The 12193-nt window shown below is 45.1% G+C and overlaps 1 protein-coding gene across 3 annotated transcripts in view; it reads left to right on the forward strand.

The window, feature by feature from the left end:
• Positions 1-12193, forward strand: part of LOC112071865 (GAS2-like protein 3) — a 32185-nt gene that overhangs the window by 14583 nt on the left and 5409 nt on the right. For 2 of the 3 annotated variants that reach the window (XM_024139294.1, XM_024139295.1), the window contains exons 2-5: positions 7033-7088; positions 11054-11231; positions 11469-11587; positions 11845-11986. In XM_024139294.1, coding sequence (XP_023995062.1) covers positions 7065-7088; positions 11054-11231; positions 11469-11587; positions 11845-11986 — 463 coding nt within the window. In that variant the 5' untranslated portion in view covers positions 7033-7064. Of the gene's footprint in view, positions 1-2849; positions 3124-7032; positions 7089-11053; positions 11232-11468; positions 11588-11844; positions 11987-12193 lie in introns of those variants that run through there. The other variant, XM_024139293.2, reaches the window with a different exon arrangement.

The following is a 12193-nucleotide window of genomic DNA, read 5'->3' on the forward strand; positions in this document are numbered from 1 at the left end:
GAATTTTAAGACAATAAGTCATACAATTTGAAAGGTACAACTAGTCTTGTATACCATAAGATAAAAAAAGTATGTTCCTGTCATAAGAGCGTTTCGGCATACCCTAATACACACATAACATTTCCTCAACACCCTCTTTAAGCCAAAGCCCTTTTTCTATTCTGTTGACATCATCCAGTCATAGTTTCAGATGAGGTCATTAACGGCCTTRTCCTTACAACTGACCCATTTTTGAATACAGCAGCTTCTGCAGTTGTTGCCATCACTGCAATGATCAGATCACAACCCTCCTTGATAATCAAAGAATCTCTTCCTGATGACTTTGTCAGTATGGCCATGGAACCCTATTCATTCTGGAAAATGTATTTAAAGCAAACGTCAACATTTATGACACTGCCAGGTTAGATCAGTGCTCTTGGCGGTCTTCGGGACATTCTTAGGTACTTCAGTTGGGACTTTTGGGATATTGTTTTCTGAAGGGATGATGTCATCTGCGTTGGCTTGCAATTCAGTGGCCTAGCCTATGTTAATCAGCGAGCAAACTCTCCAGATGAATGGGCAAGCTGCCAGTCCTGCCTGCCGCAGCTTAACAGGCACAATCACCCTATAGGAGGCCTACCTCGATGCCGGCTCCCTTTGACAGCTTTCATTTGGTTGCCTCAATTTCAGACTTCAGTAAATCCACTCGTTTTTTACTCCCTACCAGAAGTGTCGATTGTCTCCAAAATACCTTTTTTTGTTTTTGTTGTTTTTTTGGACAAGACAAACTTCCCAGCTGCCTCGTAAAGTGCATGCTGTGGAGCAGAAATAGACTAATCAAACCAAGATGAAGTGGGATTGGCAGGTGTCTCCTCAGTTCACACCTAAAAGTCGAAGAGGGGCTTTCCTGGCGACCCGTCATCTTCAGGACAACTCTTCTTGAAGGACATGGGTTGAGCCTAAACGCTGTATGCTACATTTAGGCCTAATCCTGCCTGAATGCACCTACTCCCATAATGAATACAAGGTCCATTTCCAATGGAGAGGCACCGAATGAAACCTTCAACTGACAGGCCAATTAAGTTGAGACACAAAGAGCTCAGCAGGAGAAGTTGAATGAATGAGGAGTTAGTAGTCTCTGGGGAGAGTGGAGCAGACTCCGTTTGGCAGGAGAGCAGGTTAAAAATAAAAAGCCTATGGCCCCATGTGCTGGCTTACAGCCCCTTTACACTCTTACGTTAGACTAGCGCAGCTGTTCCATGCTATTGGTAAATAAGCGAATCACCCCCCCCCCCAACTCAATAATTCGCACACACTTTATTGTACAATGCACTGTAAAACAAATGAACATGCAACCCCCCCAACATTGTGTGGTCTCTCGCTGTGCRCTTGAATGCAAATCAAACACATGATGTACATCAACTGCAGCTCCATTCATGTGCCACGTGCTGTCTGTAGTATTGTGATCAGTGAGGGTAGCTCGTCCATGTCTGGAATAGCCCCTGATCCTCTTAAATGATTACTGAGGCAAGATGATGACCTGCGTGGGGAACATGTGGCCAGTCTACCCCTGCTCCCTCATCCATCTGTGTGTTTATCTTCAGGACTACAGATAGGCTTGGCTAATGTCCCTCTACTTCATTAAACCTTCCCATTTACTTCCTCACAAAGGGAGACCCACCATTTCAATTCATTTAAAGGGCCGTCTTGGTAGGAAGCAGGTTGTAATTTTACATCCCGGTTCTATCAGAAACAAAACGCATGAATCAACATCAAGTAAAATGTTATTTTACACATGCGTCGTAGACTAACAGTGAAATGCTTACTTACGGGTCCTTTTCCAACAATGCAGAGTTAAAGATAAGATATAAAATCTAATGAATTTACCCAACAATGTACCAATGTATAATGTACCAAACAAGGTTTACATTGTGAAGCAATAACAAGCTCCAATGCATATTCATTCAAACAGTCGTTTTTGCTGGACCCAAAGGTCATTGTTGGAAGACCGGTTTTGATTGAACAAGGCTGCCAAGAGAGAACGGGCGTTGTTCGAGTGTTTCAGCAACCTCTGGAGAATGTGCAAGTGTCGAGCCTTGCCCTTTCCTCAAAGACACTCGCACATTATTATCAGCCAACCCAGCAGCATAAAACACATTCTGTTTTTGAATGCCTCTTTTCATTTCTCGCTCCCTCCTTCGCATTGACATTTGGTGGTGGTGTGGACGCGCATGCTGCCCTTTTGGTCCCCACAGGGAGGCATTCTCTCAGCTCGCGCATTGGGGCCCCAGATGCAGCACATTCTAGAGACGAGTGCTCCCTTTGTCCTCTGCTGTCAGCCACATACTCCTCTCTACTCAAATTAAAAGTCACCCCTTCTCTCTTTCTCCCCCACTTTGTTTGTCTACTGTCCACTAGTTTAGGCCTACTGATCTCCTCCAGGAGCAAGTCTTGCCAGGGTTCCAACTATGGCAGTGCGTGTCACCTTTTAGCAAATCAGGACATGTGCACTGGCCTGAGCACCCACATAAGCATTAGACAATGAACACTTTGGTCCAGCCACTATTCTGAGGGCATCCCAGATCAGGGACAGTCACAATGTGTAATTTGAACCCTGGCCCTTGTCCTTTTCTCTTCTGTATTCCCCACACCAAACTTTCCCCTTGCTATCATGTTTTTTTTTCGGGGGGGGGGTGAGATGAGGAAGTGGCTGGTTCCCCTGCCCCCTAGCGCTCCATTTCCACTAGCTCATCGCAGGGAGCTCCCAGGGTAGAGCAGAGTTGGGGGATGATGGATGCGTGGGGGGCCTGGAAGGGGGGTGGTGTGTAACAATGGGTGCTTTGTGAGAGGAGGACTGGCCGTGGCAGGAGTGGGGGGCCTCTGCAGCGCTGAGCAGAGCCMCTTCATTAGTCAAGGCTCTCCCTCCTCCCTCCATTCCCTCTCTCCTCCCTCTGTCATTCTCTCGCTCGCTGTCGACATAACACACTCTGAAGTCTGGAACCAGCCAGTAGAAGCCTGCGTGGTTTGTGTTGCGCTTTCTGCTTTCCGGTCAGAAGCAGGGTGGAGACGGGTTTTTCCGACTATCTGGGGGTTCTACGCAGCTCTTTTCGTACATGACTACTGTCTTCCTCCTGAATTCCTAAGGTAATTCTGCTTGTCTGCGCTGCTGTCATCTTGYCCTCTGCCGAGAGCAACGCATCWCAGATGAGACATGGATTGATTTCTTTCATGYTGTGTCAGAGTAACTGAATGCACATTTTTGTGCACGTAAGGAGCGGTCTATCAGATGACAACAGGGTATTAACTAGCTGCAATGTGAATCTATCATTAGGGTTGCAAAATTCCGGGAMCTTTCAATAAATTCCCTGKTTTTTCAGAAATCCTGGTGGAGGATTCTGGATTTTCTGCTTCTTCCCACCTGATTCCGGGAATCCTCCAACTGGGATTTCGGGGAAAACCATGGAATTTATTGAAAGTAACCAGTATTTTGCAACCCTATCTATRATATTGAAATGTGGTCATAGCTCTGGGGTCTTAGTTTGTGCTGCCTGCCCCTTGGGTCTATGGTGACATTTGTGTTTGAGTACTGGASCTCAGCCCAGTAGAGAAGTTTAAATTGGGTGGATTGCTGAGGGAGAAAGGAAGCTGTTTTGGGGTGTGTATATATGTTGGGGGGGAGCTGTGTTTCTTGTTAACTAAACTGTCAGTGTCCGAGGCTAGTATAGTGCAGCTCATTGTCTCTCGCTCTCCCTCTCTCGTTCTCACACACACACACACCTTTGGGCCAAGGGGATGGGTCTGGTTCTGGGTAATCCCCTACATCCTGGGAGGAAGAGGGAGAGCTTTACATTTTGTAAACATTCTGATATATATACACTGCTCAAAAAAATAAAGGGAACACTAAAATAACACATCCTAGATCTGAATGAATGAAATATTCTTATTAAATACTTTTTTCTTTACATAGTTGAATGTGCTGAAAACAAAATCACACAAATTATCAATGGAAATCAAATGTATCAACCCATGGAGGTCTGGATTTGGAGTCACACTCAAAATTAAAGTGGAAAACCACACTACAGGTGATCCAATACTTTGATGTAATGTCCTTAAAACAAGTCAAAATGAGGCTCAGTAGTGTGTGTGGCCTCCACATGCCTGTATGACCTCCCTACAACGCGTTGGGATGCTCCTGATGAGGTGGGCGGATGGTCTCCTGAGGGATCTCTCCCGACCTGGACTAAAGCATCCGCAACTCCTGGACAGTCGTTTTGGACAGTCTGGTGCAACGTGGCGTTGGTGGATGGAGCGAGCCATGATGTCCAGATGTGCTCATTGGATTCAGGTCTGGGGAACGGGCGGGCCATCCATAGCATCAATGCTTCCTCTTGCAGGAATGCTGACACACTCCAGCCACATGAGGTCTTGCATTGGAGGAACCCAGGGCCAACCGCACCAGCATATGGTCTCACAAGGGGTCTGAGGATCTCATCTCGGTACCTAATGGAGTCAGGCTACCTCTGGGAGCACATGGAGGGCTGTGCGGCCCCCAAAGAAATGCCACCCACGACTGACCCACGCCAAACCGGTCATGCTGGAGGATGTTGCAGGCAGCAGAACGTTCTCCACGGCGTCTCCAGACTCTGTCACGTCTGCACTGTGCTCAGTGTGAACCTGCTTTCATCTGTGAAGAGCACAGGACGCAGTGGCGAATTTGCCAATCTTGGTGTTCTCTGGCAAATGCCAAACATCCTGCACGGTGTTGGCTGTAAGCACAACCCCACTGTGGACGTCGGGCCTCAATCACCCTCATGGAGTCTGTTTCTGACCGTTTGAGCAGAACACATGCACATTTGTGGCCTGCTGGAGGTCGTTTGCAGGGCTCTGGCAGTGCTCCTCCTGCTCTCCTTGCAAAAAGGCGGAGGTAGCGGTCCTGTTGCGTGGTTGTTGCCCTCCTACATCTCCTCCACGTCTCCTGATGTACTGGCCTGTCTCTGGTAGCGCCTCATGCTCTAGACACTACGCTGACAGACACAGCAAACCTTCTTGCCACAGCTCGCATTGATGTGCTATCCTGGATGAGCTGCACTTACTGAGCACTTGTGTGGGTTGTAGACTCCGTCTCATGCTACACTAGAGTGAAAGCACCGCAAGCATTCAAAAGTGACCAAAACATCAGCCAGAAGCATAGGAACTGAGAAGTGGTCTGTGGTCACCACCTGCAGACCACTCCTTTATTGGGGGTGTCTTGCTATTGCCTATATTTCCACTGTTGTCTATTCCATTTGCACAACAGCATGTGAAATTTATTGTCAATCAGTGTTGCTTCCTAAGTGGACAGTTTGATTTCACAGAAGTGTGATTGACTTGGAGTTACATTGTGTTTGTTTAGTGTTTCCCTTTATTTTTTTGAGCAGTGTATATATTACAGTGGGGAGAACAAGTATTTGATACACCTGCGATTTTGGCGGTTTTCCTACTACAAAGCATGTAGGGTTGTCATTTTTATCATAGGTACACTTCAACTGTGAGAGACGGAATCTAACAACAAAAGTCCAGAAAAATATTGTAATGATTTTATAAAATTAAATTTGCTTTTATTGCATGACATAAGTATTTGATCACCTACAACCAGTAAGAATTCGGCTCTCACAGACCTGTTAGTTTTTTCTTTAAGAAGCCCTCCTGTTCTCCCTCATTACTGTATTAACTGCACCTGTTTGAACTCGTTACCTGTATAAAGACACTGTCCACACATCAATTCAACAGCACTCCAACTCTCACAATGGCAAGACCAGAGAGCTTGTGTAAGGAATCAGGGATAAATTGTAGACCTGTACAAGGGCTGGGATGGGCTACAGGACAATAGGCTAGCAGCTGATGAGAAGGCAAACTGTTGGCACAATTATTAGAAATGGAGAGAAGTTCAGATGACGGTCAATACCCTCGGTCTGGGGCTCCAGTGTAAGATCTCACCTCGTGGGGAATCAATGGTCATGAGGAATGTGGGGATCAGCCCAGAACTACACGGCAGGACTTGGTCAATGACCTGAAGAGAGCTGGGACAAGTCCAAAGAAAACATTAGTAACACACTACGCGTCAAGGATTAAATCCTGCAGCGCACCAAGGTCCCCTGCTCAAGCCAGCGATGTCCAGGCCCGTCTGAAGTTTTCAATGACATCTGGATGATCCAGAGGAGGAATGGGAGAAGGTCATGGGTCTGATGAGAACAAAAATAGAGCTTTTTGCTCTAACTCCACTCGCCGTGTTTGGAGGAATAGAAGGATGAGTACAAACCCAAGAACACCATCCCAACCGTGAAGCATGGAGGTGGAAACATCATTCTTTGGGGATGCTTTTCTGCAAAGGGGACAGGACGCTGCACGTATTGAGGGGAGGATGGATGGGGCCATGTATGCGAGATCTACACCAACAACCTCCTTCCTCAGTAAGAGCATTGAAGATGGTCGTGGCTGGGTCTTCCAGCTGACAACGACCCGAAACCACAGCCAGGGCAAACTAAGGAGTGGCTCCGTAAGAAGCATTCTCAAGGTCTGGAGTGGCCTAGCCAGTTCCAGACCTGACCCAATAGAAAATCTTTGGAGGGAGCCGAAAGTCCGTTTGCCAGCGACAGCCCCGAAACCTGAAGGATCTGGAAAGGTCTGTATGGAGGAGTGGGCCAAAATCCCTGCTGCAGTGTGTGCAACCTGGTCAAGAACTACAGGGAAACGTATGATTCTCGTAAATTGCAAACTAAGGTTTCGTACCAATATTAAGTGTTTTTTTCTGATGTATCAAAACTTATGCTCATGTCAATAAATGCAATTAATTACTTAAAAATCATACAATGTGATTTTCTGGATTTTGTTTTAGATTCGTTCTCACAGTTGAAGTGTAACCTATGATAAAAATTAAGACCTCTACATGCTTTGTAAGTAGGAAACCTGCAAAATCATCAGTGTATCAAATACTTGTTCCCCACTGTATATATTGTTTAATTTGTATATTTTTTTTCTATATATTTATACTTAATAGCCTCGTGTCTGTTTCAGGATGAAAAGGTGAATCTCCTCTGATTGCAGCGATGGCAGTGCAGGCTGGCATACAGGTAAGAAAATGACTTATTATCATGAACATACAAGGATTTTTGGRACGTTTTTTGTTGTTCAGAAGGGGTAACTCCTTTTCCCTCAAAGGCCCAGTCCAAAGACCTCTTCTCATACCGTGGCCACTATCCCTGCTGTATTTACATATCTAAAGGATAGGAGTAGCAGTCAGGTGTTAGCAAAATGGCTCGGCTACAATGGCAAAGCAAAATCGTGACGTTCTCGCCAGTTTAGGACCCTTCACGCTTTCCTGGTTTAGCTAGTCCAGGGCTACCCAACCCTCTTCCTGGAGATCTAATGTCCTGGAGGTTTTCAGTCCAACCCTAATTTAGCATATCTGATTCAGCTAGTTAAGGTGTTGTTGAGCAGCTAATTAGTAGAATCAGGTGTGTTAAAGTAGGGTTGGACTGAACCCACAGGACGGTAGATCTCCAGAAAGAGGGTTGGGCAGCCCTGAGTTAGTCTATTCAGGAGGCGGATTGACACCAATCCAATCGCTTTACTGTTTTTACTGGTCTATTATCTCCAGCAACATAATCTGTTTGCTCTCAAGGCCGTCTGATATCTGAGGAGGCCAATAAACCCTGTGGGCAGGGCCGTAACTACATATGAGGACACAGAGGTCTGGATTTCATACATGTTTTTTAAATAAAACAAATGAAATAAACTATTCGATTTTTGGGGGGGGAACCCACAGTCAGGGTCTCAACTTACTGTTGAGTTAAGATATTAGAATACACTAGGTGCCATTTTGTGCATAAGCAGTTTTACAGTTATGTTACTCACTTGATAGTCACCCAACGCCAGTAAAAATGTGTTGATTGGTAAATTAGTTAGTTTAGCCAACTATCTAAATTTGTAGTAATCATGGCTGAATTACCAACACCCTGTGTGTGCCCAGGGGCMCTGACCTCCAGGAGRCCCTCATGTATTTTATTTTGTTAGTCACTCTCACTCAGATATTATATTAACATGGCATAAGTTATTGCAGAATGTGTAGAATTGTAAAAAATTTGCTTTAAACCCACCAAAAAATATCCCCACCCTGTGGCAAAATGTGTTCCAGCAAAWAATCGTCTRGATTTTWTTTTTMAAGTTCTGTAAAGCAAACTMATTTGTTTACTTTTTGTCAATAAAATACTTTTGCTGCAAACATCCCTCTGTACGTATTAAATTATAGTTTTTAATCACGGTGCTGGGTTAATGTGTAGCGGCTAATTGCATAGCTAATAGGCTATGTGTTTGTAGATGGACTGAGGTGAATGAAGCAACAGCAACCAATGTGATAATGGCTAGGGTTATTTTTGCTGTTCTTCAAATAGCACTTTGGAGTTTWTAAATGGTATAGAAATGCAGTAAATGAGCTTCAACTTTCCCCCCCCTGTCCAGACCTCACTAAAACTCAGACCTTGGTTACGRCCCTGCCTGTGGGGTTTCTCCTCCCTGGGTCAAAGGTCAACAAGAACCATGGGAAGATTTCACAACTAAGAGGAGCATAAAGGACTAGMAKGTGTAACTCTGGCCCTGTTTGAATCCTTCCTTTCTCTCGTCCTTGAAGTTATCACTGATCTGAAATAGGGCTGGGAATTGCCAGGGACCTCGCGATACAATATTATCATGATATGTCGGTGCCGATACAATATGAATTGCGATTCKATACTGTGATTTTATTATGCTTTGATGTTCCAAACATATTACTCACAATATGTCTGCTGCAGAGGGATGAGAGAACCATGCCAAAATGATCAGTCATTGAAATAAAAGTGCGGAAACCATGTTGGCTCACTATTTTAAAAAGAAGATGGAGAACAAGATATAGGATGAAAAATACTGGAGTTTTGGCGCAGGCACAGCGAAAATATAAATGATAATATCGTCCAAAATATTATTGTGATATGTATTTTTCTCCCATCACTAATCTGATGTGACATTATTAGTGAAAGCAATGTAGTGGAAACAGTTTTTTGCACTAAAATCATGTGATTCCGTTAAGGAAGGGTGAAAGGATGCATTTGAGAAGTATTCAAACTCATTGGCTTGGTGTCTGTCTTGTGATCACACCAACATGCAATCGAGAGGCCTAGTATGTGTACATATATGCGATCCACATCATCCTGAATGGCTATTTGGTGGCTTCATTAAGAACGAGTTAGGAATGTAGATTTTCTGTTTAAAATCCCTTTCCTAACTATGTTCCATTAAGAGGGAGCTTTAAAGTCCAATGTTTAAAACTCTTACGATCTCCCTCCCCTATGTGCCAGATTTACCAGGATTATGCTGTATTTGTTTACACAATTAGTCTACTTGCCTGTACACAGGCTACCCCTACACCCTTATTCTGAAAACTAAACGTATACCTGGGAGGAGTCTAAAGTTTTCACAGTTCCCAAAACCATTTAGCTATTTGATTTGGACACAGGAAAGGTGTTAGGTTTTCTACTGCACAAGGACTACCATAAAGGATCAGTTGAATTGATGTCTAACTAGAATAAGCCTACGGTGAGGGCTACTAAAGCTTTCATTTCTGTGAAACCTGCATCCAGTCAGGTGAYGCTGGAGAGGTCACCACGGGTAATCCCCAATGGTATKGTGGTAATCTCCACATGTTTATGTAACTCAAAACACTCCCCTCCTCSTCGCCTTTTCTCTAATTAGCTGTTTTCAGTGCGAGTAAGACGGAAAACAACATATGTTGTGGGGTTGCCTTGCCCAGAGCAAAAGCCAGGCACCTTATCCTTAGAACATAGTTATGYAAGGGAGAGGGGGTTGGGGAGTTGCGAGAATTTCTTCTAATTTCTGTGTTTTAATTAAATGCACCTCTTTTTGACAACCAGACAGAATTTTAAATGCTTTCTACTGAGCAGGGCCATTTACGCTCTCACTCTCTTTCTCTCTCACACCTTCTTGCTCTTATCTTCTTTCTCTCACTTTCTTTCTCTCACTTTCTCTTTCTCGCGCTCTCTTTCTCTGTCACTTTCTCTCTCATACTCTCTTGTCAGTCTGGGATGTTTTCTGTCACGTCCGATATCTCCAACAGTGATAACTTGACTCACCCTCGTTCTCTACCTCCACTGAAGTTTGGGAGTCACTCAAATGGGGTCGTGAAAAAAAACTCCCAAAGAACAACCGAGACCTTTCTGTGAGGCTAAACCCAGGGAAAGTCTCAATCATGATTTACCAGTGAGGATGTGGGAGAGAGGCAGCGATAGCGGATATACTGTCAGCTGTGTGTATGATTGGAGGTTAATCTGATGTGACTGTAGGATACAAGGCTTGTTCCAGCCTCCAGGAATTCTCCTCCCCTCAGCTGATTTCCTTTCCCTCACTGCGATTGGAATATCACCACAGACATCTAGTASGCCGTCTCAGAGGACTTGGTTGTCTCGACAATATCCCATTTCTATTCTTCTTCCATTTTAGAGTCATACAAAACGCTGCTCAATCTCCAAGGCAACCTTTCCTCCGTCTATTTGCACTTCAATCTTAGTGTAGCTGGATAGTTTTTTTGGGGGGCCAAATGTCGAAATTGTATACTGATAAATATCAACATGTTTGAAAATTGATATGCTTGAATCATGTTATTCTTGCCCTGACGAAGGCGCGGTCTGTGTGCCAGGGGCTGAGGTCTAGTATCCTGTGTGAGTGAAGGATTTCTCCCCCCGGCCTATCTCACTGCCAACAGAGTCTAAACCCACTTCCAGTGATCCGTGCAGCTCCTATAGTCTACGAGCATTTGGATACAATCACTATCGTGCTGGAATCTATTCTGAAAATATGACACCCTTTGYCAGGCTGACACCACTTGTAATATAATGGAAGGGTTGAATGACGGATGAATGTAAGCGATATGCTATGAACATTTAATTTTCAGACCCCAAAACCTTTCTGCCCTCTCTCCCTATAGTAATGGCACCAGCTGGTGGTAGTTTGTCACTCAATATGCTCTTTCTCTCTTCCCCCCCTGCAGGTGTGGTTCAGGGAGAAGTTTGACACGCCCCTGCAGAGTCCACGCAGCCCTTTGACGCTTCGCCATGGGCCGGGCTTGGCCGATGTCCTCCAGTATGACCAGTGGCTGGCCGTGCGCCACGAAGCCACACTGGTACCCATGCAAGAGGACCTGGCCATCTGGCTCACCGGGATGCTGGGTAAGACCAGGCGGGTCATGGGGGGGAATAATTCAAAAAGTGTGTCGTTGTCTTGTTCCTGTGGCATTATTTGTCCCCTGAACCTGGCAATGGAAGTTTTTGGATGTGCAGCCTAGAATTCTTCCTTTTGTTAATCATTTGGCCTTAAATGTCTCGCCCTGTCACTCACCCATCACTCCCAACAATACACACTAACACACTCATGCTAATATTTTCATCTCTGTCTCTGATACACAGGAGAGGAGGTGAGAGCGGAGAGCTTCATGGCGGAGCTGAACAACGGGGTGAAGCTCTGTCGGCTAATCGGAGCTCTGCAGAGCAGGATCTCTCAGAGCGGGGCCTCGGATATGGGCAAGGTGAGCTGTGATGAGAGGAATGGCAGRGGGAACAGGATATTAAGGAAAAGTAGGCGAGTGGGGAGAGTGGTATGGATAGGGTAGTTTGAGTTGGTGGTCTGTTTCCCATCTGAAACGAGTTGGTGCGTTTGGTTCTGAAATKATTCGTTTTTCTGTCCATTTGAAAATATCACCTAACCAAGAATGGTCATATGTCAACTGTGATGCAATGCATGTGTGGTTAATTTGTTATACATTTTTWATGCCTTTCCCTGCAGTTGTTTCCCACGAAGAAGGTAGCATGTAAGTGCAATGCCTCTCCAGGGTCCTTTTTCGCCCGCGACAACACTGCCAACTTCCTGGGCTGGTGTCGCCGCATAGGCGTGGAGGAGACGTACCTGTTTGAGTCAGAGGGCCTAGGTACGTGTTTTAGTTTGGTGGGGAGGCTGTACTGACCAGTAGGCACAGCAAGTAGGAGCTAATCACAAACGGCCATCGCTCCAGACAGTTTTGAAGTGTATATTTGGGTTATTTTTTTCCGGCAGYCTCTAGTTAGCTTAGCATTCTAGCATGAATATCCACAGGTATCAATCAAACCAAAACCCATTCAGTCTTGTGTAATCAGTG

This window comes from Salvelinus sp. IW2-2015, unplaced genomic scaffold (assembly GCF_002910315.2).
Source record: "Salvelinus sp. IW2-2015 unplaced genomic scaffold, ASM291031v2 Un_scaffold1748, whole genome shotgun sequence".
Taxonomy (NCBI): domain Eukaryota; kingdom Metazoa; phylum Chordata; class Actinopteri; order Salmoniformes; family Salmonidae; genus Salvelinus; species Salvelinus sp. IW2-2015.